The sequence below is a fragment of the Bombus huntii genome, chromosome 2 (genome assembly GCF_024542735.1).
Source record: "Bombus huntii isolate Logan2020A chromosome 2, iyBomHunt1.1, whole genome shotgun sequence".
Lineage (NCBI taxonomy): Eukaryota > Metazoa > Arthropoda > Insecta > Hymenoptera > Apidae > Bombus > Bombus huntii.
This window is the reverse complement of record NC_066239.1, coordinates 16,746,415-16,774,413: the sequence shown is the minus strand read 5'-3', so window position 1 is coordinate 16,774,413 and position 27,999 is coordinate 16,746,415. Positions and strand designations below refer to the sequence as shown.

Sequence of the window (27,999 nt, the reverse complement as noted above, 5' to 3'; positions counted from 1 at the left end):
GTGCTGTCCAGGCTCTGATCGCAGGACTTCAGAGCCGCTCGAGCTGTCGCGGACTCCACATTCCACCGGCAAAAGCTCTTCCGTGCGTGCCTGTTGAGAAGCATCTCTTGCTCGGCTGGTGCCCCGAGGCGAACCCTCATACCACACGTCATACACACACACACATCTCCCACCCACCCACACAACATTGCCACACACATTCACACCGTTCGAGTGTAAGTTTCTAATAGCATCATTCTATTCTTTTTCTTCTCTTCGATATGTGCTTCATTATTTAACTTGGTTTGATTCAGTGACATAACGTATATCCGTATTCTGAGAATGTTATCGCTCGATCTTGGATCGCTCGTGTTTGCATGTCGATCTACGATCGATATGGATATTTCGAATCAGTGACCAGTTTGATCACCGATGCTTAGCATAAGTTTGGTTATAGTGATATTGTATGATCGACGTTGCTGGCTAGAGAGGATTTCGTTGTCTTCGTTGCCGTTGCGTGGATCGATTTGATGTATCGCGGGGGCAGGGCAAGCGAAAAATTGGACGGAACCGAGTGTGAAAGTGAAACGACCACGGGTAAAGATGAAACTGTTCGGATCCGGCGTGAGGACCAAATGCTTGGACGGTCAAATTTTCTCTCTGAAAACCACCGTGCAATGTTGAGTTTGACTGGATGTATAATGCAATAGATGGCTGGTATAGACGGTAAACAGCTGAAAGGATGGTCCCGAGGCTCTGTGTAAATTTATGTCGAATGACCAGAGATACAAGGCTCGCGAGAATTCACGAGCAAAAGCCGCGCGCAAGTGGTGTCTGACTATGCTGTGAGTTTATCTACTGAAGCTACTATTCGGAGATCAGACTTCTCGTTGACCTCGGGCAGAGTTTTCAAAGAGGAAACTCTCCGAGTGAGAATAATTGGACAAATGTCCGGCAGATATTCGAAACAACTATTAGTGGAGAACTTGCCGAGTCTCCGTTGGAGTTTTAGTTTCACCTTCCGCTTGCCTTTCACGGTGTGCTTTTCCACGATGGGACAACTATTATGTGACACGTTCGATCGTTTTCGAAATTGACCATCGGCAAGTTGAGGATGTCTTCGTTGTTCCGTGAATATGATTTTAGTTTAATAAAATCGCAAAAGGAAAGCGAGGAATGTTGACGTTCAACGAGCGAACAAAGAAAACCGTAAGCTACTTCATTTCCAAAAGTTTGTCAGAATGTTTACCACCGAATGGAGATTTGAAACATCGAATCACTTTTTTAACGATACCAACTTTTTTTTTGTAAATAATTCTCATCTTCTATAAAAATATTATATACATAAATTTTCATAATTTCATTTATATATGTATATAGCTCCTATACGATACGTGTATAATTTTCTTTTATATGATTTCGTACGGATCAGTCGGATAATCCTATACATAGAAATCTTAATATCTATCTTTAGCGTAAATGCAAATCTCGAGTTTAAGTTTACAGATTAAGCGTTAAGAATTTGAGATTGGATAACGAGTAAGGGATGAAATTATTTCTCTTTCCTATAATGGCAGAACAAAGAGCACGAATATAGAATCGCGTTGGCTCCTTGATAACTCACCGCCTATAAATGTACGGCAAATATCCCGTTTCACGACATTCGATCGTGACGTGTGTAATTATATAATATTGTTTCCACTCCTACGCGTCAGCCATCGCGCGGCATTATGCATCGTAGCATGTAACGTCTAAACGCTATGCCGGGCAATTTGTGAAATTAGCGCTACGAAGCGGATATCACTTTAAAATATCCCTGCAATTTCGACTTGAACTTCGACGAATCAAGCCGTGCGTGCTTCTTCACGATCCTTCACTGCGGGCGAAGAATTGAAAGAAAAATAGTCGTAAGCGAATTATCGGTACGAGCGACTGTAACTGGAAGTAGTATCAACAGAATAAAAGATATCAAAAAAAAAAAAAAAAAAAAGAAAACAGGAAAGAAACGAAGGAAACTTTGTCAATGGGCCGAGGGAAGGAAAGAAAGAATGTCTTGGAGGTCGAAGCTTAATTTGTTCGCGAAGACAGGAAACGATGAGCGAGTTCGATGACGACAACGGCAACGAAGACGAGATCGAGCAGAAGGTGGAGGAACTTCCATAGAGAGCGAGGGAGGCAAACGGACGAGAAAAAGAGAAAGAAAAAAGAAAGAAAGAAAACGGGCGAGAGAAGAAGAAAAAGCCAATAAACGTAGGAAGAAAGAGGAATAGAGAGAGAAAGAGAGAGAGAGATAGAGAGAGAGAAGAGTAGAGTTGGTTTTCTAAAATTAGAGCGACGAGGAAGAGAAGGGGATGGCTCCTTATAGAGCTTGCGACGTCGAGCTTGCGGCCAGGGTTAGCAAACTGGCACTCTCTTTCTCGTCTCAGAATATCAGATTACCTTTGCAGCAGTGCATCGTCTCGCCCCTTCGACTTCTTCCTTTCTTTTCTAGCTTTCTCTTTCTCGCGGCAGCAAGGTTCGATTTATGCTCAACGTGTGCACCCTTCGTCTCTCGTCCATACCTTCTGTTTCTTTCCCTTTTTGCCACTTGGCTTGTTGTTTATTAAAAATTTGCTGTGAGAAGTGCGCCACGTATATCTGCCCTCCAGAGAACGGACGATCGAATCGCTGCGCGCCAACCGATCGGCCATTTTTTCCGAGAGATTTTCCACCCGCGAGTGCATCCGCAATATTTTTCTTTCTTCAAGACACGAGACCGAATATTTTTTCCATGCCTGTTCGGTGTAACCTCGCGAGAATACTTTTCGCAAATCCTTTAGTTGGGAAAAGATCGAACATTCAGATAGACGATTCGATCGTTCTTTTTCTCGGTTGGTGCAAAGAATTGTGATCGAAGATTAAGTAACTACGCGCTATGCGAGATATAACGAAGAAATTGTCGGATAAGGATGCGTTGTGTTAATCGGTGGTTTGTTTGCGTGTTGCAGTACCGTAACCACCAGCAAACATGTCTGACGACGAGGAGCAATACTCGTAAGTATTGAAAGCCGATCAGGAAATATTCTGAGAGATGTTAAATCCAGTCCCTCGACATTCTTCGTCACGGCTTGTGAAATTGATTCTGTGAACGAAGCAATCATTGAAAGAGAAGTAAGAGTGTAAACGTCCACGATCGACAAATCGAAGATAAGTGGAAAGTTACGTAAGTACGATTCGTCGAACGTTGGTTAAAATTAGAGCAAAGGGCATCGTCGAAATGTCCGTGAAATCGGAAGTTCTTGAGTGACGGGGAATGCCGAGGGTATCTTTTAGCTGAGGTGAACGTAACTTTAAGTTAAGAGATAGCACGATATATAGCCCATCGGAAGCGTCAGAGAAACATGTCGTCGATAGATCACGTACAGTCTTTCTTAGTGGCGATTTGCAGGGTCGAGAAAAAGTCACTGAATCCTAGTTACTTACGTTCTCGATGCAACTCGGAATCAATCAGGTTGCTACGAAAGTTGAGGATTTACCGAGATTCCCCCCGCCCCCTCTCGATGTTGATCATTGTCACACAATGAACGGTATTCAACAAAACGAATTGCGTCCACGTAAGATGAAAAATCTCTCCGTGATTTGTGCCCTCGTATTATGTTTCCCTTGTTGTTTAATGCGTTATTATCGATACGTACCTCGTCCAATTCTCACCCCCCAGAGTTTTGTTGTGAAAGTAAACCACCCTCCCCACGTCCACGTGTCTTTGTGTTGAGCAAATCGTAATCGTTGCACGTCATCTCCTTGATTAAATTGCTCGCTAAAAATGTTTCCTCTATACCATCTTCCGACTATATTTTACGGTATATTCGTTGCCACTTAGGGTTTCAACGAATATAACGAATTTTTAAAAGTAAATAAATATTTTATTCATAACATTATTCGTTCGTAGTATCGAAAACGTAATTAATTATATTTAGAGAGTCATAATTAAAATGTTACGCGGATCAAGTTCGTTTCGTTCAAGAGTCGAGCAGAGAAGTTCCAAACTTTTGCAAACGAGTACTTATTGTTTAACGATATACTTCGATGTATAAATATTGAAATAACGCTAATGGAACTATCATACGGGAAACGAGGTCATGGTCGATGCAAACGAAACATTTATCGTTTATTTTTAAAACGATGAAATTCAAACACAGTTCGCACCTAAAGATGAGTCGTCCGATCGAATCGAACTTTGGATCTGTATACAGTATGGCGAATAGACGTGTCCAAAAATGTCATGTTAAAATGTCTTCGCTTGCGAATCTCTTTGTGCCTTTACGTTGCCCGATCTGAACTCGATAAATTTAATAGGAAAACTGCACAGAGAGTCAAGTATCGCAGTGCTATAAACCAGTTGTTTGCTATTCTTCATAAAATACTTTCGTAAAGAGTGAGTTCTGGACTTATTCTTATAAAAGTTCATTATATTGTTTGAAACAGTTTCAAAAATCGAAATACACGATTCGACTGAAATCCTCGAAATTTTAATTCGCATCACCGTGATAATTTTCGGTTCGTCGTGTAAACGTTACAAATTTCACTTTAAGAAAGAGCGAATTTCATTTTTAGCGAGCGATTGAGTTACAGCCCCATGAAAACGTCCATTTTGCCCCGTAGACCCATAAAAATGTGCCCGTGTTGCCCGAAAGCCCGAGTTTTGTTTTAGTATTCTCTTTTTATTATTCATTTAATAGCCCCCTTGTACGCGTTTACCTGTACCCGGTGACTAACAAATACCATTTTCCATTTTCTGTTTTACAGCAGCGAGGAGGAGGTGGTCGAGGAAACGTAAGTGTTGCTGGTAATTCCTTAATCCCTCGAGATCGTTCCAAAAATACTTCTAACGTCCACGTTCTCTCATTTTCTCATTCCAGGAAGTAAGTTCCAGAGGCGTGTCCGCGTTTAGGTGTCTGCTACCACTGCGCAGTCACCAGGGAGTCGTAGTTGTCGTTTTCTGATCTCGATTTTAGATTTTAGGCTCCTTTAGCTGTGCAACGGATCATAACGAGCGTTGATCGTGCTCTAAACGTTAGATTCTTGCCAATTAGTCATCATCTTTTTTAGGGTTTTATGGTCTCTAGAGGGATCGTTCTTGACGGTTAATTCGAATGTAGTTAGCTTGATTAGTTAAAATTTGATTAAACTCGCGTCGTAAGATCGGTATCACGACATTGGAAGGTACGATTCTCTATTTGTTGATCAGTGGTTAAGTGAAATAAAAAAATTGGAAATTGTTTGTTAATAAGCAAGTAACGTTGTTTTAGAGATTTGTAATTTCAGTATATTTATAGTGATATTATTGTTGGAAATTTATGTAACTTTCTGACCATCGAAATATCAAACACCGCGTTTTCTCGTGAAACACGAAGCCAGTTAGAATTAGACCAGACGTGTTTCTTTTACAAAAATAGGACGGTTGGTTTGGCGGTGCCATCTTGTTGCCTCGAATGTGAGTTTACACAACAGCAAAAAAGGGGAAATAATTTCTCGAGCACCCCGGGGGCAATTGATCGTAATCGTAGTGTAAAATAGTAGAAACGCGAAAGTTGACGATTTTCATATTCGTAAGGTTCGACTAACTACGAAATCGTACGATATTAAACGAAATATCGTTGTTTGCGTCACATTTATTTAACTCTGCTTACACATCGATAAGTAAGTAACAAAGGAAGAAATTTCCACGTAGTATAAATTTTTCAAAGAATTTTTGATCTTCGAGGAATTTCCAATCGGATCTTAGGCATCACGGAAGAACGGAACTTTCGAAAGCACAATAGCCGTATCGAAAAATCACGTTCGTGCCTCAGAGCGATCTCTCTCGAGCTATTGTTAAAATTAGAATCAGTCGTGCTTCTCTCGCGAAAATAGAGCAAACGAATGGCGCGGTATCTACGAACCTCGAATCGAATATTAAATCGTCGATGTCGTTTTATGTTCTAACCGATCGAGAATCCAGAGAATCTCGAGAAATTACGGTCCGTTTACAGTTTCGCGAATTTTTCTTTCTCTGCCAGCGTCCATTTGTTTGCGCAACAACGAAACACGATTCAATGTTTTCTTCCCACTGGCAATTTGTCTGAAGTAAAACAATTTCGAGTGGTATCGAAGAAAAATATTGAGTCGTTTCGAATGGAACGGAAGGATCGCCGAGAAATATCCCTTCGCGAGGTAGTTGAAACGAAACGCGGATGCATCTTCCGGAATCGCGTTATCCATTATTTTTAACGGGGCCGATATTTCTCGGCGATTCCTGTAACATTCGCGTGCAATGAAAAGAGAACACGATCGAGGGGAAAGAATAATTACCAGTGTCCGATTTATCGACCTGTTAGTAGACTCCTATCTGTAGACACCTATCGATGCCATTATCTTTTGACTTTGGTTTATGATCTTCGTTTTTTCTCTCTGTTTTTCTGTTCGCAACTCTATCTATAACAATCCGCCCCTTCGACTGATATCTTCACAATACAATACACAAAAAAAAATATATATATAAAAAAATTACCAACCGACCAATCAATCAAAACCGCCAATCACCATCGACCAAACGACCAACGCGGCGCGAATTGACAAATTGCAAAATCAAAGGCAGCCGGAGAGGAAGATCGAGTAAGTTTTCTTGAAAACAATTCTACGTTCGCCTTGTATCTTGTTCAGGCAGCTATTTTGGCAATGTTCACTTCTCTCGTTTTTTTCTTAGTCTCTTTTACTCTTTCTCTATTTACTTACTTTCTTTCTTCTCTATCTATCTCTCTCACTTTCATTTCTTCTATTTTCTTCTTTGTTAATCGTTTAACCGTTTATTGCTGTTGTTGTGGTTGTTGTCTTGTATCTCATACAAGTTTAGTATTGTATATCTGTCTGCTATCTCGCTCTTACATACATCTCTCTTTGTATAAATGTAACGTATTTTTTGTTTTTATTTTTCTACGTGGTACATCTTACTCTGCGCTGTAAGACACGATCAGTCTGTTTTTTCTCTTTAGCTCTGTACCGTATTTTTATTCTCACGCTTTTTCTTGTCATCGATGTTCTTTTTTGTCCAACGAAACGTACATTCTGCCGCGAGATCATCATTTTCGCTTCCTTCGTTGTCAACGCGATCGACCTGATCTTTTTTTCGCAAAAAGTCACTACTTTTTAAGCATTATTCGAGCATTTATCGTTAATCATTGGCTCTGTTTTGTTCATACTTCTTTTCTACCATTCAGCAGCAAATTTTATTAAACAACGGACATGATTAATTTCCGCGAAGAGTTCGATTTTTTTTTTTCGTAATTTATAACAATCGTCTTTTCTGTCCTTCGGACGAGCGCGTAATTCAAAGGCCATTTTAGCGCTATTTTTATTATCCATCTCGCGACGGTTCTCTTTCTTTCTCCTTTTTCTTTTATTTTCTTTTTCTCCATACATTTTGTCAGCCGTAGAATTTTCGCGTTTCTCATCTATCGAGACTTAATAACTCTACCGAGAAATCGTACGAATCGTTTTCTTTGCCGGTTAGATGGAATTTTCGAGTTAAACGTTAAAACAATCCGATGTCGTTGCTCGTACAGTGGCGGTGAAAAATGACCTTTTCCACTTTAGCATTAGCGAAACGTACCGGTGTCGCTGCTGCTTTTTTTTCACTTTTGCACTTAAAATTATTGTTCGTAAATCGCGATACCGTGTACACGAGATATACTGTCTTGAGATATTTTTTTTTTCCTCAAAAAGGGAATCTTTTGCGAGTAGAAGCTCGTACATTATCTCTTTTTTCTTTTCCTTCTTTTTTATTGTTTTTATATTTTTCACTTTACTTTTTTACAGTATTTGTCTTCCGATTCTCAGTATATTCCTTTTAGGGATATCGTGAACGTTATTATCGGTGAATTTATGGTCGAGAAGCGAAATGGAAACGACAGAGACAAACCTCGTTTTTTAATCTCTCTTTGCCTATTCGACTTCATTTTTCTCTGTTATTTAGTCCGTCCACTATCTTCTATTATCTTTGATGCTGTGTCGCTGTTGTTGTGTCGATGGTTGAACGAGTACATATGTCTATTACGCCGCTATTTTGTTCTGTTTGATACACGTCTCAGAGATTTTAGTTAGCGTGATTTTTTGGTCGTTACGAATGATACACACATTTACACCGTATACGAATGCTTGAAAAGTGAACAATTTTCCAATCGATGGCTATGGCGATTAAAATTCTACTTTCGAAAGTATATCTTTGAAAATTAACACTTTACTATTCTGAAGCCTACGATAACCAAATAATCTGTTAAAATTAACGTACGGTGTGACCTGTTCAAGCAGATATATTCTTATTTTCTGTTATCTTTGTCTAAGATCAAAATAACCAAGATAACCGACTAGTGTGTTAAAAGTAATTGCAAAACGACATTAAGCTATATATTATTTGATTTCTTTTATATTTGTTTCAATTTTAACGTTCCTCATACCAATATAATTCTCTTCTCAATGATAAATACGACTTAAATTAAGCGCAACTAAAAGTTCAGACATTTCGAATGAGCTTCGTGACATCAATACGATATTTCTTTTAATGATAAATACGATCCATCAATCTGCCCTCGTTATCAATTACGAAGAGTTCCATATTTATAGAATTACTTATTCAACGGTCAAAAGGTTCGACGATTTTCCGCTGTCTCTTGAACGTTATTAACATCCAATCAAGCGTTTCATTTTTCAAGCAAGATCGAAGGCAGAATAAATCGCCCATCACGCCTTTACCACACCTAACTTGTTCTTGTTTTTTCTGCGTATTACGTATGTCGCATAATTGTCGTTTTGTTATCGCATCCTGGTCTGTGGAAAAAGGCTTTTTATAAAAAGAAAAAAAAAAAAAAAAAGAAATACCTACGCGCGCGTAGCTTTTCCAAAGCACGAATACACGTATGTATGACAAAATCATTCGAACGAAAGAGACGGTAGGCTGCCTGTTCTCCTGTTTTACGTTGTCTGTGAAAAAGTCGATAAGAACATGCTCGTGAGACACGCGGAGATTCGCGGTTCGTTGTCTTCGCCGGCGAGCGCGAAACTTTCCTACGAATTGTGTCGTAAAGAAAAAGAAGGAACCGAGGAGAATAAAAGCGGGTGGAACGCGGCAGACTGTCGTCAATTTTAACAACGCCGTTCTTCGACCGATCGGCTCTCAGGACTTTAATCGAACCGGGAACGAATAAGATAACAGAAAAAAAAGATAAAAAAAGAACGAGTAAGAGAAAGAAGCAATAAGCCAAGCGGAATGTAGTTTGCGCGGGCTTCCGCCAGTCCCAAAGTAACCCGTCTGCAAAGAAACCCGAACGACTGCGATTGTTATTAATGTGCCTTTCCTTTCTTTTTTTGTAGGGGTAGGGCGTCCCAAAAGTAAGTTGAATCTCGAAGGTTGTTTATTACACGTCAATAATACTTTCTTTGTTCTTCGGCCGCTCTCACAAATATCCCCAAGTCCGCGCTTCTTTTCGAATTTTTGGCGGGAACGAGACGAAGAAACGGTACGGTTCATCGTATCATCTGAATTTTCTACTCTTACAAATCTATCTGTTTCAAGTATCGATATACAATTCGCAATCTTTGCTCGTATAACGATTTATACGATAGAAAATTTATAACGAAGGAAAGTTATAGTGTTCGAGCGAATCTTTCGAACGAACGATTCGACGAGCTTAAAAGCTGACCAATTTTTCTACAGGTGACTATGATAATTAAAATCTTACCTTGGAAAGCATACTTCTTAAATTTTACACTTTACTATTTCATACTAATGTGATAACGTTGTATGTATATGTAAGGAAAATTGAACAAATTTTATCGGATATTTTTATCGCGTTAAAATATTTTCAAAGATATTTGTAAACCATTTTTCGCTACAGGTTTTTGACCGTTCAAGCTAATTAAAGGTGGTTATCTATACGTTCACGCGAACATTTACTGGTATACGAATCGTTCCGGTGAAAATTTTTATCGTATTAAAAGAAAGAACGTTTAAAGGTGTTTGTAGATAGTTGGTTGTTTTCGCTGGAGGTTCTTGACCGTTCGAAGCAACTAAAAGCAATCTTGTCCACGTAAATATGTACGGACGATTTAACGTTGTTTAATCGAAAAGTTTTAAGGCTTTTGACCGTATTATGCGATGGCAGTTGCATAAGGGGTGCGCGCAACTAATATAACTTGCGTCGGCTGGACGATTGCCAAACGTTTCATAAATATGTGTACGATAACGTAATGCGGTTTATTCTTATACCAAAGCTGTGGTGTCCGTTCGAAATGTTTCACGTTCCACTGTGATGTAATGTAATTAACGAACAAACAGTTCGGTGGAAGAATACAGCCATTGTCAGCTTTGATATTTATTTCATGCCAAGATTCGGTATTAATACTTCGAGTATGATTTATCCTGAAACATCGTTTGATATCTCTCTATCACGTCTAACACGCCTTTAAAATTTACGATTTCCTTCAAATTTCTATTATTACACTACAATGTTACCGTTATTATTGCATTGTAACAAACATTTTATTTAGTTTGGAATTGATCGAATGCGTTACTCGCGGTAAATGTAAATTTCATTAATGGTAATTTGCGTTCTGAAGTTAAATCTAAAGAACAGTATTCTCGGATTATCGGATCATCGATTCGCAATGACAAAGAAATAGTAAACGGAGCTGAAAGAAGAATTTGTTTTTTCTTATCAGAATACGTGTTCAACGTTCAGCATCTTTTTTTGTGCAGCTTGAAACTATAAATTCCTTTTGTTTTATTTGTCTCTTATTTGTTTCCTCCGTTCGAACCCTCGTGCTATACGTTTCGTATGTTTTCTTTTGTCACAACAGCTGTTTGATGTCCATTGGAAATTCGATAAAAAAAATAACTGTTAACTCTGTGTAATAATATGTATACGTAATGTGTCTCGATCCCGCCAAAAAGAAGATAAATATGGTCTAATAATTCGTGATCAGTGCTCGAAGCAACCAACCCCCGCCCCCAAGCTCATGTTTCTCTCTGTCTGTCTATCTATCTGTCTCTTTTACCCCCTTCTCGTGTTTTTTCTTTTTGTCTCTCTATATTCTTGATTAATCACGAATTAACGGCTCTGTATATAATCACCGTGTGTCTGTTACACGCGTACACCTACATATGTGTATACGATACATACGTGTCCACGAGTCCACGAAAACCGATCTTTTTATCCGTTCATCTCGTTTAAACTTCTACCCACTTTGATGTCGTGTTTTTTGTCTCCTGCGTTTCCAAAGGAGTCGTGTTTTTTTGGTTTCTGTCACTTTGGTGATCACCCAGTCTTCCCCTCTTTGTCACGTTCTGTTAATTATGTTCGACTTTGTGCAATAATCAATCGACCCGCAGCAATTGTCGCAGAAAGATCGGCCAAATTAGTCGAGGGTCGCTGAATTTTTGTGAATCGTTATGATGGATGGAAAAGGCCGAATATTTCAAGTAATTCGCAGTTTCATAATATCGTTGTGCAACGTTCGTGTTACATTGCCAACGATGTTAAACGTTGTTTATTATATTGTCGTTTTCACTTGCGAATAAAACTGACCTAGAGCAACTTTTGGAACCGGTCCCACTTGGTCATTTTCATTTTTCAAAGTACTCGCGTTGAATATAATGATATTCGATAACACTATAATATTTATTGTATTATATGAATTATTCGAGACTAGTGTTTTTTGTATTTCCCCTGATTGAAAATAGCTGAGATCGGAATTATTTCACAAACATTCAGCAGCTCTTTTACATGACACGATCGTCGAGACTTCATTTTTCATGTATGTAAATTGGCCAGCACCTCGGCTTTCGACTGTGGCTTTTTAAGGCGTTGTGGATAATAATTGATAATAAGAATGACGACAGCGATCACGCTGATAACGGCGGCGACTGTGCGTGTTGCTTGCATTTGAGTTGGGAAAGAAGAAGAAAATGTCTGACGAGAAGAAGAGTGAATGCTAGATCTCCAATTCTCTCCCAATTATCCTTTATCATCGTCTTTGTGATATATTATGAAAAATCGTTTTATTCGATAAAATGATACATACACTTTCATCATACAGATTATTTACATTTATGATTATTACTTTAACTTTTACTCTTCGTTTTTATTATTTCGATTATCTAATTTTATTTTTATTTTGATTATATTTTGTCAGGAAACATTATCGTATTAATATTACCATCTCAAAGTATATAAATTATTTTTTGAAAGAAACTCGAAACTGTAATTGGCGGATAGAAATTTTGTAATTGTAATTTCAATAGGAATATTCTTGTCCCGATTGTACGCTGTTCAGATCTGTCAAAATTTTCTCTTCGAACCTGCTAAATTGCTTTCTGTAAAAATGCTTAATCGCTTGGTCTCGAGCGGCTTTTGAATTACTGTTTCCAGCTAAAAGAACTAAACTCGAACCGATATACAAATATCCCATGTGTCTCTTCCATCATCGAGATCCAAAAATCCACAAGCCGTCTATTTTCCGCAACGGCGGAATCATCTTTATAATTAGAGATTCTTCCCTTATTTTAAAGTTATCCTGGACCCGATCCACGTGATGTAATTTGACCAACGATATCGTGTTTGCACATATTCGAGAATACCTTGAATTTTGAAATGCCTCCAAATACTCGTCAAGACGATTCCTTCGTATTTTTCGTTTTTAATATTTTTACTATCGCTCAATGTACATGATTTATATTGAAATAATTAGAAAATAAAAGCAGCGAGAAACAATTCAGTTTGGTAGCGCAGATTGATCAAAATGCCTCGATACTTATGAATTGTAATTTGAATATCAGACATTAGATATTTTTTACTTTCTGCTTTAGTAATTTTTCTTGCGTTAAAGACGAACGAGTTTTTTGAAGTCTTTTTTTGAGTTTTTGAGCAAGCGTAAAATCTTATTCTCGCGAGCCCCGAAACAAAATTTAAATTCAAGTGACCGCATAATTCTAGCTAAAATCTTCCATCAATTTTCCAATATCCTGTTCCGTGGGAGTCTAATGGATTCCCTGGCAACAAACTCGTCGGTTTCCCTCAACCCTCGTAAACTTATTAACATCTCTCTTTCTCTCTCTCTCTTTCTCTCTCTCTCTTTTTCTAAAACTACACTTCACTTTCTTACATCGCGCACCTAATTCTCTTTTATTTGTCCATATGCTTAAACAGAAACTTTTCAATTTTCTCTTCTGTCTGTCCGTCCATTCGACCGTCTGTCCGTTTGCGTGTGCGACTGTCTGTTTGTCTGGTTGTTATGTGCGTGTGACGAGAAAAAACTAAAAGGAAAAGAATAAAAAAAAAAAGAAAAAAAGCAGGAAAAAGACAAAAACATGAAAATAAGCAAAAAAAAAAAAAAAAAAAGAAAGAGAATTATTCGCCACGAGAGAGAATGGATGAAGTGTAATAAATAATAGAAAGTGGAACGTGAGAGTGGCGTATCGGAGTTCTGGAAGATCTTACGAGATCTCTCAGAGGACGAGCGACAGGAACTAAAGAAAGTTACTTTTGTTTTCGTTCCGGCCTACATCAGGGAGTCTGGGGAGAATATCGAGTTTATGAAGGTGAGGAGAAGATCTGGGATCTGTCCCCGAGATCTCGTAGATACGATATATCGGGGAGATTTAGTATCGGCACGTATTTACATTCTGTCGTTTCCCGTTTACACAGAGGCAAGAACAGAAAAGGAGCGACCTAGACGAACAGCTTAAGGAATACATCGCAGAATGGCGGAAACAGAGAGCCAAGGAGGAGGAGGAACTGAAGAGATTGAAGGTTCGTATTCATAAAGCAACCTTAGATTTCCTTTGTTGTCACTTTCTAGACACATAGTAGACCATGAAAGTATATATATTCGAATACTCACCATACACAATGTCTGTGTATATATTGTATGTGTTACACAAAACGTTTCGAAAGTTCTCCAACACTGTGACAACGAGACACGATTATCATAATTAACGTGTCAAACGAATTTGGCATCGGTGAAATTTTAAAGCAATCTGGAAATGTATAAGGAAGTTATAAGATATTTACTCTAAAAACATATATAAAATAGTAATAGCAAAAAATTAGTATACATCATAATAAGTGTTAATAATGGTTTCATTACATATTAAGGTATATTAATACTACGGATAATTGGCTGTTTCAATACTTTTGCGATCTCTGCGAAATATATTCCTGTATTACATATATCTTTTAGCTTACGTACATTTTCATATTTGTTTCAAACTTTACCAATGCACAAATAATATATACCTATACGTAAAACCTACAAGTATTTGAATACATTCGTACGCTACTGTACTATATTTTCTGTTACGTTTCCATGAATCTATATTATTCATTGCTTTCTTTCGCGTTGTTCGCAGGAGAAGCAAGCGAAGCGCAAGATTACTCGCGCGGACGAGGAGAAGAGATTGGCTCAGAAAAAGAAGGAGGAGGAAGAACGTCGCCAACGTGAAATCGGTGGGTTTATTCTATTCTTTTCCATTCTTTTCCTGTTTCGATATTGTTTCGGGAGATTACCCGATTTTCTTTCTGGAGATTTTGCTGATGTTTTCTTAAACTTACAGAGGAAAAGAAGCAACGCGATATTGAGGAAAAGAGAAAGTACGTGTTTGCCTTCGCCAAATCTTATATATATATATATATCTAACTAATATAGTAAGACAAATAACGTCCAACATATAAAAAAATACAACCTTTTTATCCAGACGTTTGGAAGAATCAGAAAAGAAACGTCAGGCTATGATGCAAGCGATGAAAGATCAAGCGAACAAGAAGGGCCCCAACTTTACCATCACTAGGAAAGATCTAGCAGTTCGTATCGTTCCTACGAAGAAACTTGAAATTTTGAAAGACATATATCGTGTCACAGCATAAGATCATATAGTTGGAATGTTATTAATATATTTTTCTGTTCGATAAAGGGTAACCTTACGTCGGCGCAACTGGAACGCAACAAGACGAAAGAACAGCTGGAAGAGGAAAAGAAGATTTCGCTGAGCATTCGCATCAAACCCTTGGAAATCGATGGTATGTCCATTGAGAAGCTCCGGTTCAAGGCTACCGAACTCTGGGATACCATTGTCAAGCTGGAGACCGAGAAATATGATCTTGAAGAGCGACAGAAACGCCAGGACTATGACGTGAGTGAAAATACATGAATATGTAGCAACTGTGAAAAATAGTACTAGGAGGAAGGGAGGTTCTCAGTGTTTGTAGTCGGCTATGTTGACCAAAACGCCGTCGTCCGCTGATGATCCTCTCCTTTGGGTGCTGATCCAACAAATGCGAATTCTGCATATATGTATATTACGTACTTTTATGTTTGTAAGCACCGGAATGTTTTGAATAATTGTCTGTTTGCTCTTAGCTTAAAGAATTAAAGGAACGTCAGAAGCAGCAACTGAGGCACAAGGCTTTGAAGAAAGGTCTTGATCCCGAAGCCCTCACCGGAAAATACCCTGTAAGTAGCGCGTTTAAACGATATAAAAAGATAAAATATAATACATTTTTGTAGCGAAATCCTTTAATACCGTACAATTATTTTCCTTACGTAGCCTAAGATCCAAGTGGCCTCCAAATACGAACGTCGAGTGGATACCAGGTCTTATGACGATAAGAAGAAGCTCTTCGAGGGTGTAAGTATATTTCCCATAGATTCGATCAGTCGCTGATTCTTCGAATATTCAGCTGACCCAGATATGCGATAAAATAAATTTTACCCGATTTGAGATCTCAAGATCTAATAATAACAGTGATCGGAGAAAATGGGAAAGGCATGCTATCTGAAGAAATATTATTATGAGTACAAAATTGAAATCTATATGTATATAAATGTTTCGGAGTAAGATTATTAAGAAAAGAGATTTTATCACAGTGATATATGGTCAAAGACGTAGTAAAATAAATAATAAGAGATACGATATCACGAGGGATAAAGAAGAAGCGACACAGCTCGTTAAAAAAGTAGTCGTAGAAAGATAATAGTTGAAAAAAGATGATCACAGAAGAATGTCAATTGAATCGCAGGGCTATGACACGCTTCTAGCGGAGTACAACGAGAAACTATGGAAACAGAAAACAGAACAGTTCATGAAGCGTAACAAAAGTGAGTCCTATCGAGCTCTCTGTCAGTGTACTACCCCTTTTGCTTGCGTTGCTGGTTGTACCCCTAGCACTTTGTCCCCCTTTCGTTTGCCTTAGGACCGTTAAAATGATCGTCATTCTAATTCGTGTTGGACTCCATTTAATAAATAGTAGATTTAGACTATAGAGATCGTTGGAAGTGTTGTTATGCTCGTGTTGTTTCGTTCCACAAAGTAAAGTACTCACATTTCATCCTTCATTGATCGTAATTCATCGCATCTCCCCATAATTTATTATTGAAACAAGCATGAATATGACGATCACGAACGGAAGAACTTATACCACGAGTCTTAGAATAAGTGTCAATCATAAGATCACATGGTGACAAGATGTTTACGACAGATGCAAATTACGTATCCATCGTCTTGATTGTCCCGTGGATGTCCCGTATACAGGAAGAACATTTGTCAAGAAATCTTTCATTTAGAAAACCGAATACGAAACACACCGAATGCGAAGCAAAAGACTCTACGCTTCAAGTTCTATTTTTTTACGCTCCTAAAGCAAAGAATACAATTACTTTAAATACAAACTTCAGTCATGCTCAGAATCTTATCACATCGACATGTTTCTATCAAACATTCTTCGTGGCTTGACATGTTAGTAGAGTGACTAATTAAAAGTCTGTGTAAGAGAATATAAGAATTTGTACCACGTAATTAATGCAAGCTAATGGATGGTTAATATGTATGTAATTCTTTTGGAATCGCAAATGTACTCGTTTAACTTAAACATCCGACATGTACATATATGTATATACAAAAAGCAGGTTCCAGTGTAATACTAGGTTTCGTTGACTTGTCCTGCTAGTTATCAAGCCCCAAGTTCATTTATAAGGAGAATTTATACAGCAATATTTTGAAAACCGAGGAAAGAGACCAGAGGCGAGTGCCCCGTGTGACGATGTATCCTAGCATGCCACTTTGTCCCTTAATGTTGCAGGGCCTGACCGAACAGCAGAAGGAGTCCATAGAGAAGCAGTGGGCTCAACAGAAGGAACAATTCCTTGGTCGTCAGAAGAGTATGTATGCTAGCTTCATCTTCGAGCAAACGCAACACATCATTTGTTATAAATGTATATTTTTTTATATTTCCAACCTTGAGCTTCATAATCTGTGGGAAAGACATTTTTGAGTACTGTTTTGGTTATTTTTACATAGTTGAAGATATTCACTACTAATTACTAAATTAGAATTATATTCTGGAATAACCATTTTTAATTTCCTATCTGTTTTCTGTACCTTATTAAGAATATTGTTTATAAAGGAGGAGTGAGATCACACATCAAGTGGTTAAAGTATTTGAAAAAAGATTTCTTTAAAGACTGGGTTTCCAATTTCTAGATTGAAATATTAAATATTTTGGAATATGTATTTTTAATATATTTTCTTTACTTTATAAAGAATGTTTCTTTTGTAAACGAGGGAGGGGGTTGTCAAGATTCAGAGACTATCTAGTTATCATAAAAAGAGATCGTGACTTAAAAAGGTGGAAAAATATTGATTTCAGAAAGGAAGGGGAAGACTATTGGTTATAGAATTCGAATAGGAAAGAATATCATAGATCTACGTATATTTCACGTGTTTCAAATAATTTGTGCATCAACTGTTCAAACGAAAATATACTAATGCAACAAGCACTTTGCTGTCTCTTACCTGTTTATTATGTTACGTATCTCGGTGTGCGTTTGCTCGAGTCGTGAGTCTTGAAACCTGACCAGCCACAGTATTTTCTAAAAACTAGGACAGACTGCAACGGCCATAGAGTGAAGTATATTTTGCCAACGTTGAAGAACCTTGCTCGATGAAAAGCGAGAAGAACCTTTCAGAAAATTGAAAGCATGTGCTTGTACATTTAATTCTTTGTTTATTTTCCGTAGAAAAGTCTACGACTCTAGAATCTTATTCTTCATTCTCATAGTACTCTCCATCATTTTTCTAAACATATCCTTATGTGCAAGATAATTTCCAACAAATCTTCTCTGTCATCGATCGAGATATATTTTCAAAAATTTTCAACACGAATTAAAATATCATCGATTATATAACAGATATATCTTATGTTTCTCTTTGAAACAGCGAAATTGCCGAAGTGGTTCGGCGAGAGGCCAGGCAAGAAACCAGGAGACCCCGAATCTCCAGAAGGCGAAGAAGACGTGAAGGCTGCGGCTGAAGACGAAGAGCTTGAGGAACCACAATTCGAAGAAGAAGAAGAAGAGGAGGAGGAAGAGGAGGAGGAAGAAGAAGAGGAAGAGAAGAAGGAGGGTGAGGGTGAAGGCGAGGAAGAGGAGGAAGAAGAGGAAGAAGAGGAGGAAGAAGAGGAAGAAGAGGAAGAGGAAGAGGAGGAGGAAGAGGAAGAATAGACGCCTCTTTCCAAAGATCAGCAATACCTAACCAAAGATTTAATCGATCGATCACCAAGAAATGTCGAAACATCCTACGAACCATTGAAATATAATAGTCGTGGCTACAGTAGAGACAACAATGGCGAACCATTTTCCCAGAATCTTGTCGTTATAGGTAGCTTTTTGTTTTGAACTTTTATTGCGACATCGGAGTAAGCGTACGAAGACGGTTCAAGAAAGAAAGACGAACGGTCTACACGTTATATTTTTCCGTGAAAAAGTCTAACCTATAACGGTGAGAATTCCGGTGAGATAAAACACGCTGTTACAACCTCTCGGCTGTCCTACCACTACTACTTCTATTACTATTACTCTACTACTTCTATTACTACTACAATTATTATTATTATATTGTACAAAAAATACACGCACACACATTATCAAAATAAAAAAAGAAGAGGTTTATCGTGTACGATTTCCGCGAGGAAACTTTCCTACCCCAGGAGAAGACCTTGATTTGTTACGCACACTGACACTTGTAATCACGATTGTAAATTAAGAGGCCTATGGAAAAAACTGTTCCGAATTCAAGACTTCAATAGTGTTTTTATTATTCAACTCTTTATTATTCAAGACATTAACACATTGATTATTACTGGATTTTTTTCTTACTTTTACTGGCAAATTTTATTAGCAATAAATTCGGAAATTATGAAAAAGAATGTAGCAAAATACATAGCGTGCAATCTGTGTGGTTCGCGAAAGCAAAGAAATTTCCCCTTTAAAGTTCCTACTACTTACATATGTACATCATGGGAGTCAAAAAACTTTCGTCGGCGCCCTTGCATTCCACTAACCTTACTTCCTGTCTCGTAGAGAAATACGGATACGGATGAGATTAATGGCTTAATCATGGAAATTATCGTAATGCCAGTTTTTCTTCTCTTGATCTCCCTTCATCGTACTTACTTGACCTTTTCTTCGAGTATTCCTTTATTACGAGTACAATGCGTTCTTCATGAATATAATTATTAGCACATATACACTGCAGATAAGTCACAATGTTTTTATTGATGACACTCGTACTTTATCGATAGCACGTTGTTTTATTTATTAAAAACATATCAACATAAGCATCGAGTAAAACAGAAATATATTAATCGATTTATGACACTTTCGTAAACACGTATCCAACAATCGTCATGGCGCCTCGGATTCGCGCCAAAACTTATAAACAGGTATAAAACACCCAAGTGCTGCCAACAAACGCCCTTAAAATAAACAATACGGAATCTGCGTGTAATGATAGTTGTCGTACGAATTTTGGTACGCCACGAAGTTCGGGCTTTAAAAGAAATATTTTGATATACTATATGAGAACTCAAGCTGAGAAAAGTATCAAATAATTATTTCTATAATTTGGAAATTGTTTACATTTAACTATGTGTCAACAAATTGATTCAAGATACAAAAACATTCTGAAAATGGATTGTTTTGGAGATCTATTTTGAGGTAATTTGCTGGTAATTTTATATTTTTGTGAAAAAGCCTGTTCGCTTTGTAAATCAACCGGAAACTAATAATTATAATAGTCCTTTTGGTTTGATAAACATGGATTATGTTGCTCATAAACATGGCTTTTAATGAAGACATACTCATTGACATTTGATTTTGTTAACGTTAATTATGAAATTGATTAATAAATTTCCTAATTTGTTACTATGTATGTATTATCTACCCAATATTTCTCATATCATAGTTCAGTGCAATTACTTCAGTGAGACTACAAAATTGGCGATCGTCGTTCGTCGAAAGGAAATCGTGCAAATTTACATGTTAGGACCGCAGTTCGTTAAAATTCAAGACAGACTTCAGTGACGGTGCAATGACGCAAAACATAAGAGGTAGAGCAAACGAGAGACCACTGTCTGTTTCTGTTTTTCTCACGTACATACTTCCGTTGATGTGTTCTATCTCTCTTTCTCGCTTTCGTTCATCTTACTCTAGTTTACTCAGCCGATAGTGATGGAAACGATACAATTTCAAACAAACTACACCTATACTACAGAATTGATCTTTCAAGCTACTTGCTTCAAACTTGATATTTCATTTATTTTTTATATTTATTATAATTGTAACATTATAATAATTTTTCAAAAAAATAAAATTGGCGCTATGTACAGTTGTTCCACCTGGTGGACGAAAGAGTATCACTCCCATCGCTAGTGGATGGCAACTATTTATAATGGTAGCCGTTGGCTTCAGTCTCGTGTTTCTTCTCTCCTTTACGCTCATTCTTTCTCTGTTTCTCACCGTCGTCCCTATTTCTTTTTCTCTCTTTCAGTCTACAGAGTGGTTCTTATTCTTTGTTAATAGTGTCTCCAAGCATTCGTCCGAGCCAGACTACGTTTGTCTCTGCTCTCCTACCTGAGAGGACTGAAATAGAGTAGCGGCAAGACCCCGACACTACCGACGCGACGCTACAATTCCGTCGTGGACCGAACAATAAACAATAACACGACGACGCGTGTCACGAGTTCGGGATAGCGACTACCGCGACCTGTTGCCGGCTGCCAAAAAGATCCCGCTGGATGTCGCGCGTGTGTTAGTGAGATCGTGAAATGTTCGTTTCGGAGTGTTTGACCGCGGGAACGGGGAATTGTGTGTCATGGCGGTGATCGTTCTGCAGAACAGCCACGTTCGTGTACACATGGCTACAATGTTGGCTATCAAGGAAAAAAAGAAAGGAAGAATGAGGAGCTGACTACGACGCGGCTTCGCCACTAGAAAACCACTCTCGATGAGGTAAGTATAAAATAATACGTACGATATATGAACGAATTTCTTTGGCAAGTGACAAGTGACAGATACTTCAGATTGGACGCAATTACGTATTACCTTCGTGTGTTGTCTGCACCACGTTCGACGAGTATTTGAAGATTCGTTTCGTTGAGACAGAAACCGACGCCTCGTGCTAGAGCCGGAACTCGACGGAAATTGACGATTTCTGTCGAGGAACGACCGAGGACGCGCTTCGTGGTGGTTCGTGTTAATTCGCGATTTCCCGATAGCCGGGGCAACACGCGATAAGAACGATTACGAAATCGGGCATACTGAAACGTGAGAATAATTGGTAGCGTGATGAGGATAGTATACGCGAATAAGGATATATAAGGGGAATTAGGATTTTCTTATTGGCGAACTTTCACATGGATGCTCAGAGATTAAAAATGTCAACATGCATAGGGCGATGACTTTTTATCATTCTTGAATGTTTTGGGCCATTTTTAGACGAATGATACTTTATGAAAACTGTTACGAACAGGTTTAAAACCTGTTAAACTAGAGACATGAAGTAATGTATTTATCATTATGACCATGACTTTATCTTTACATTCACCTTTCGCTTTTATAATGTCAAACATGTAGCATATACTGTAACAGTTACCTTGCATAATATCATTTATAATTTTTTTCTTTTTACGTAAATTTGTTCAATCTTTGACGTGTATCGGAAAGTGTCAAATTAATACTTTGTATCTTGCTATGATATATTATTATTTTTTGTTTTCGTTCACATCTTGTAATTTATTTCAGATCATGTTATGTAATAGACAACTGAACTATTTACTATTTAAAGTTACATGCATCTTATGGTTACAAGTATATAATGACTACATTATAACACGCAGTTACTGATATTCAAATTTGTATTCAAATTTGTTGTTCTAAAAATTACTCAGACATTAGCGTCTAATCGGAGTTATTGTGGTATAATTGTTTTAAGAAATATTTATTTTCCATACTGTATATTAATATTTTCCATACTGTAAGTGGTACATTTATTATACGTAATTGTTATTTGCAGACTCTCACATAGCATCTGGTAAATGACTCCAAGTGCTTGCATAGTAATAACGAAATCGCGTCTTTATTTCAAGTAATTATTTCGGCTTAAAAGCCACTTCTGTAAGTCGGTTTATAATGAATCTCATTATTACTCATTATCAAAATATTAGAAGCGTCACGAATTCTAGAAATATCGAAGAAAAGTGCTTTAATACTCATTGATGAGACGTATGACGACATTAGCAATTATCAAGGGATGGTCGATAAATTATAAACTACAACTTTATATGAATAAAGCTTCATTTTCGTTTCCTAGAAATTTCAAGCAATTTCAAGCAATTAGAAGCAAATTTATTTACATTTTTATTCAAGATGTTAAAATACTCTTAAGCAAAAGTTTTTAAGTATTCTTTCATGAATATTTTTGTTTCTTTTCCAAGTTTATGTATTAAAGAATAGTTTTGTTTCTTTTTATCCGTATTATGCTTCTTTCTTTAATGGAGATGAAACTATCCTTCTGTGAACTGCAGTACATGAATTTGTATCAAAGCTCGTGTTATTCTGTCTTTCGAACTGAGGTTGAGATGGAAGCTTTTATCGTAAATTATTCTTTACAATATTCCTATATTCTCAATTTTCGTATTCAGCTTCTTTGTATTTCACGTTGTTTCATACTATTCCATTCTTAGAATTTTTCAATCTAGGAGAGAGCGTAACAAAGGTTAATAGAGCTGCTCAAATTATATTTTACGAACAATTTCTTCTTCTTTCGCACATTAGAAAGCGAATTTTCAAAGATAAAATATCTTTAATTTTTTTGTCATTGCACTTAAGTTAGTAGTAAAATTAATCATATTCCATTAAAACTTGGAAAGAACTACTATTACATTTATAATATAAGTTATTTTTATTCAAACATTAAAAAGCGCTATTTCATAATATACGATAGTGTCGTGTAAAAATTATAATACGTTAATTTAATTTAATAATACTCCAAAAATTTCTCATCGTATAAATTAAGATTAATGCAAAACATACATACTGCAAATAAATGTATGTATAAAAAGATTGTGGTAATACAATTTTTTTCAGTGGTATACATCTGTTGTATTTATATGTCAGAAATATTTAATATTTTTAGCAGATTAGATACAACGTAATACGATATGATATGGCAAGATAGTATGAAATGCAAAATAGGGAGATAGCTCAATTACAGTATCTATTAAAGATCAATTAAGTTTGACGAGGGTTTTAAAATAGGCTACGAATGATGCGCAACGATCTATCTAACATCGTCGTGTATGAAAATCTGTATGTATTACATACTTACGTTGACAAGCGAGGAATTAACCGACTACAGTGCGTTGTACCGTGACACAATTGAAACAATTCGAGATTACCCACGATGGCCCATATAGGTTGCAAATTGTTGCGTAATAATGCATAAGAGCCGTGAATGCGTATTTCCTGTTATTGCGCGTTTGTGCGTTAACAAAGGATGGGTAGTGTGTGGAAGGCAAGCGTTCTGTTCGAATGGCGAGCTACGTAGGCTGGGCGTATTTCAGAAATACGACCGATTTTATCTCAACTATAGCCAGACATGCTGAAGTATTCGTGTAACTTATGGATAAGATCATATTACGTTAATAACTTTATTAAAATATCTCGATTTAGAATTATTGGTATGTACGATATATTTATTAAAAGTTACGTAAATACTTTTCGAAGAACTACACTTTATTAAATTTATTATAATTATTATATCGAGTATAATAATTATGTTTTGTTTCTCAGAGGTAATGGTTCTGGAGAATAATGTAAATCGAACATCGCCATCAAAATTATTATTATTTTAATGGAATATGTAATGAATAATTTAGAGGTCGATACATGCGTGTTCGGCAGATTATATTTTGCATAATTTTCTTCCATTAATGAGAAAATAATGCACGAAACACGTAGGAAATAAATATGTACTTCGAATTGAACTTTCCACGAACCTATTACGTATTTCATTGTTATTTCGTTGGGATTAAAGTTACGGATTTTCTACGTATAAAAAAACTGTTCAATATCATTTACGTGAAAATCTGTTCCTCCATCGCAATCAATCGTCGTCCCTCATCGCTCTCATTCGTTATCTATGATTAAAACACGATTTTATTCGTCCCTCTGGTAATATCTAGTGAAATGATATTTTCATGCTATTGGTCGTAGAAAATGGGAATGATATCATCTGGTGGCCGTTGCCATCCATGCAGGAAATTAAACAAGAATGCATCAGTTGTCAGAGGGAACATCAGAAGTCGCTTAAAAGCAACGCTCCGTTACGCCTTCACAATAACCTGATTCAGACTGTGTCAAGGGAACGTATAAAGTCAAAGTCAGAGAGGTGCATCCATGTAAGCAAGAATGTCACACCTGCTGTTAATAGTGAAATGAATAGCGTCTTTACACTTAGAATCTCGACACTTTGGCTCTATATGTGTGTAAGACAGAATGTCTATCTTTGTAGATAACATACGTACGTAATAGCGAAAATGGTAAGAGTCGTGGTTGATTTCTGCTTAAGGAAAAATCTTTAAACAAAAGAATTCGGATTCTATTGTATATTTCTTTTCTTTATTTATACGACACGAAGAACATATGCGAAAGACGTCTACAAATATATTTGTGTTAGTATTTTTTATTTCGATCTTCCTTAATAGGTTTTGATAAGATGAGATTGACTATTGAATTTGAAGATCGTTTATCATGTTGTTTCGTCTGATCTTCATATAATATAACAGGGGTATACACTTAACGTAAATTCGACTATTTTTATTATGAAACGTATAGGATATTTCTATTTTCTTCTATAATATGAGATTTGAAGGTACATTTTCTGTGTTTTGAAGCACTATAGATATAAGATGACTTTCACATTTTTATTTCGAATGTTACATCAACTAAATTAATAAAGTTGAATTTGGTATAAGTCCATTTCAGTTCGTCGCTATATCTGTTCATCACTATAATTTACATGTACATGTAACATGTACCATGTTTGTACATGGTTACGATAATTGCCGTAGCGATAATTTACAGACTTCTATACAAATAAACCATTTGACACATGTAAATGCTAGGGAAAGACTGGTCGATTCGCTGATCTGGTCAAAATCCAGTTTATAACGACGAGTCTTGTGTAATCCACACAAACACTTAACAGACTATATCGATCCAATTGAATATATCCATTAATTGGTATCCTATTAATTAAGTTGAAAACCATCGTAATTCTCAATATTATTCTAATTTGCTACACATTAATATTCGAAAGAAACTATTTAATACTAGATATACTATCAAAAAAAACTCAGCGACTTTTTAATCCTCTTTGATATCGAAGGATATATGTATAAAGATTTATATGTATGTACATAGTTTATTGAAATTCATTAAAATTAATTGAGATAACCAAACTCGCATTGTCTGATAGTGAACCACGTATACCGAACACGAATCTCCATTAAATTAGATTTTACTAATCTCTTAAAGCCCCAATCATCATGACATGTATATACCAAGTCAATCGGAGCTGTTTGAACTCCGTAAGTGTTCCTGGAACTCGTTGCAAGTTAGATCTGGTTTAGATCCTTCGAGAGTTCAGGTTAGACATGGATTAGATCTAGGTGGATCAATGAGACTTCAACCGAGTCAGCTCGTCGTCTTGATTGATTTTACCTAACTTTTAACAAGCCTACGTTGTTCCAGCTGGGATTAGATCAGTCTAGGTCAGTAGAACTGTTGCCGAGTAGGTATTGTAGTTGACTTTGCTCCATTTCCAATGATTTCTCTAGTTGATCCTTTAACGGCGTGGCTTGGGAGAGATTCAGGAAAGTCATCGAATATAGTACTGTAAATAAAGGAACATTGTGGAAAATGGGTTTGGACGACTAAATTGTGAATCGAGTAAATCTCATTTGACGATTCAGTTTCGACTTTCTAATACTAATTACGTTTGAGTCGATAACTGATAATTGTAATGACTCTCGAAGAATTTCGTTAAATAAGCATTTCATAATGATGTAAGTATTTAACTAGTAATTACACAACGTCTATACATACACTTATCATAGATCTATAGACTCTTCTTTAGAAAGGCCCTCAATTTCAGATCTTAAATATCCCAATCATTCGTAATGGTGTTATTAGTGTTTCTTATAAAATATTTATTTTTGTGATTCTCAAAATTACGACAATTTTTCTCATGAATAAACTGATTTCGTCTTAAAAATCCTATCAAACTAATCGATAATAGATTGGTAATATAATTCATTACGTTCGTATTTCCTATAAAAACTTGCACTATCGAATATACTTGGTCGTAGATTAGTTACGAAAACGATGCGATAATTGCAAGACAGAAAAAGTACCTTAAATCAGCCACGCTTCTCGAAGCGGTTTTACCATTTTTCTTTATTATTCCACAGTATCTGTACGCTGTGTTACGATAGTTTCTATCATTCTCTAACAATTAAACCTTTCCACGAACAGTGAAACGATTAAACCTTTCGGTGTGTTGCACCGTGTGATAAGATAAAACTGCAGCCTTCTGTAGGTGGGTATTGGTAGTGCGTAGCGCAATAGAATCGCGATAACGGTACCGAGTCTCTTACGTGTTTTCGGTGTATGTGCCACAGTTTTGCAGTTCAACGTAATCAGTTAGAAATACACAAACTTTACGGTTGACGCTGGGCGGAAATGAAAACGAGATTACGCAGTTGTTACCGTGCTATTTCCGTAAAATTACCTTTCATAACCGTGTCTTGTGGCCTATTGTTACGAATTTTTCACATGTCAAGTGTCAACATTTTGCCGAACGGTGCCAGATCTAATATACGAAGAACGCGCTTCAAGGAGATACGCAAAAAGGTTTAGGTTATTTAACATTTCGGAGTCGAGTTAATCTTGTTAGGATCTAAAACAATTTGGAACTACGTTAGATCCTCGCGACTTTCGTCCGAGAAGTTGCATCAGCCAGAAGTTAGAAGAAGAGTAATACTTCTCTACGAGGTTACCAGGTGTATATTTTAATCTTCTTCTATGTAATAAATCTTTAAAATCTAACGTATATCGAAATGTTGACAGGTATCCCTTTAAAGTCCCTATATGAGCAGGATTAAGACGTCAGTTCATTTTAGATGAGAAACCCATCTTTCTTAACTAAATCCCCTTCATTTTTCTAATTTCTTCTTTCTCGTTTTGCGAGAGATCACTCGTGCCTCAAGCTCGTGAAGCATCTTTTTTCTAAGACTAAAATTTAACGCTGTCAATTAATTTGATAAATCTGCTGTAAGTTCCTAAAGTTTCTTTGATATATCTTCCATGAGTTCCTAATGTTTCTTTATATTTCAAACTTAATCCTTAATGGTTAACATGGCTGAAGTTTTATCCTGTTTGTATCTTATTTTAATATTATCATCCTGTAATAGTACAGAGAGTTATAATAATTTCTTTACTTTTCACCTAATATTGAATGATAATAAGGTTGTAAGGTTTAATGTTAATAGCAATTAAGGAATATCGATCGTCGAATAAGATTAATTGAAAAAGAAATATACCTACTAATATTAATTA

The 27,999-nt window shown here is 36.7% G+C and overlaps 1 protein-coding gene and 1 long non-coding RNA gene across 11 annotated transcripts; one reads left to right on the top strand and one right to left on the bottom strand.

The window, feature by feature from the left end:
* Nucleotide 1: 1 nt before the first annotated feature.
* Nucleotides 2-19,124, top strand: LOC126878134 (troponin T). Of its 10 annotated transcripts, none has more exons than XM_050640653.1 (14): nt 2-215; nt 2,967-3,012; nt 6,592-6,612; nt 9,364-9,381; nt 13,558-13,588; nt 13,695-13,799; nt 14,399-14,495; nt 14,603-14,639; nt 14,744-14,849; nt 14,960-15,178; nt 15,406-15,498; nt 15,593-15,673; nt 16,065-16,143; nt 18,260-19,124. In XM_050640653.1, the coding sequence occupies exons 2-14, from the start codon at nt 2,987-2,989 to the stop codon at nt 18,541-18,543; spliced, it is 1,197 nt and encodes a 398-aa protein (XP_050496610.1). In that variant the 5' UTR covers nt 2-215; nt 2,967-2,986; the 3' UTR covers nt 18,544-19,124. The 10 variants fall into 10 exon arrangements, with proteins under 10 accessions (XP_050496610.1, XP_050496614.1, XP_050496612.1 ...); XM_050640652.1 differs by lacking the exons at nt 2-215; nt 16,065-16,143 and adding exons at nt 2,338-2,494; nt 17,124-17,202; XM_050640651.1 differs by lacking the exon at nt 2-215 and adding an exon at nt 2,338-2,494.
* LOC126878174 (uncharacterized) lies at nt 18,675-27,961 on the bottom strand. The gene is made up of 3 exons (XR_007695570.1): nt 23,708-27,961; nt 21,353-23,074; nt 18,675-21,251 (listed from the first exon to the last, which is right to left on the bottom strand). It is a non-coding gene; the product is annotated as an uncharacterized LOC126878174 (long non-coding RNA).
* Nucleotides 27,962-27,999: the final 38 nt, after the last annotated feature.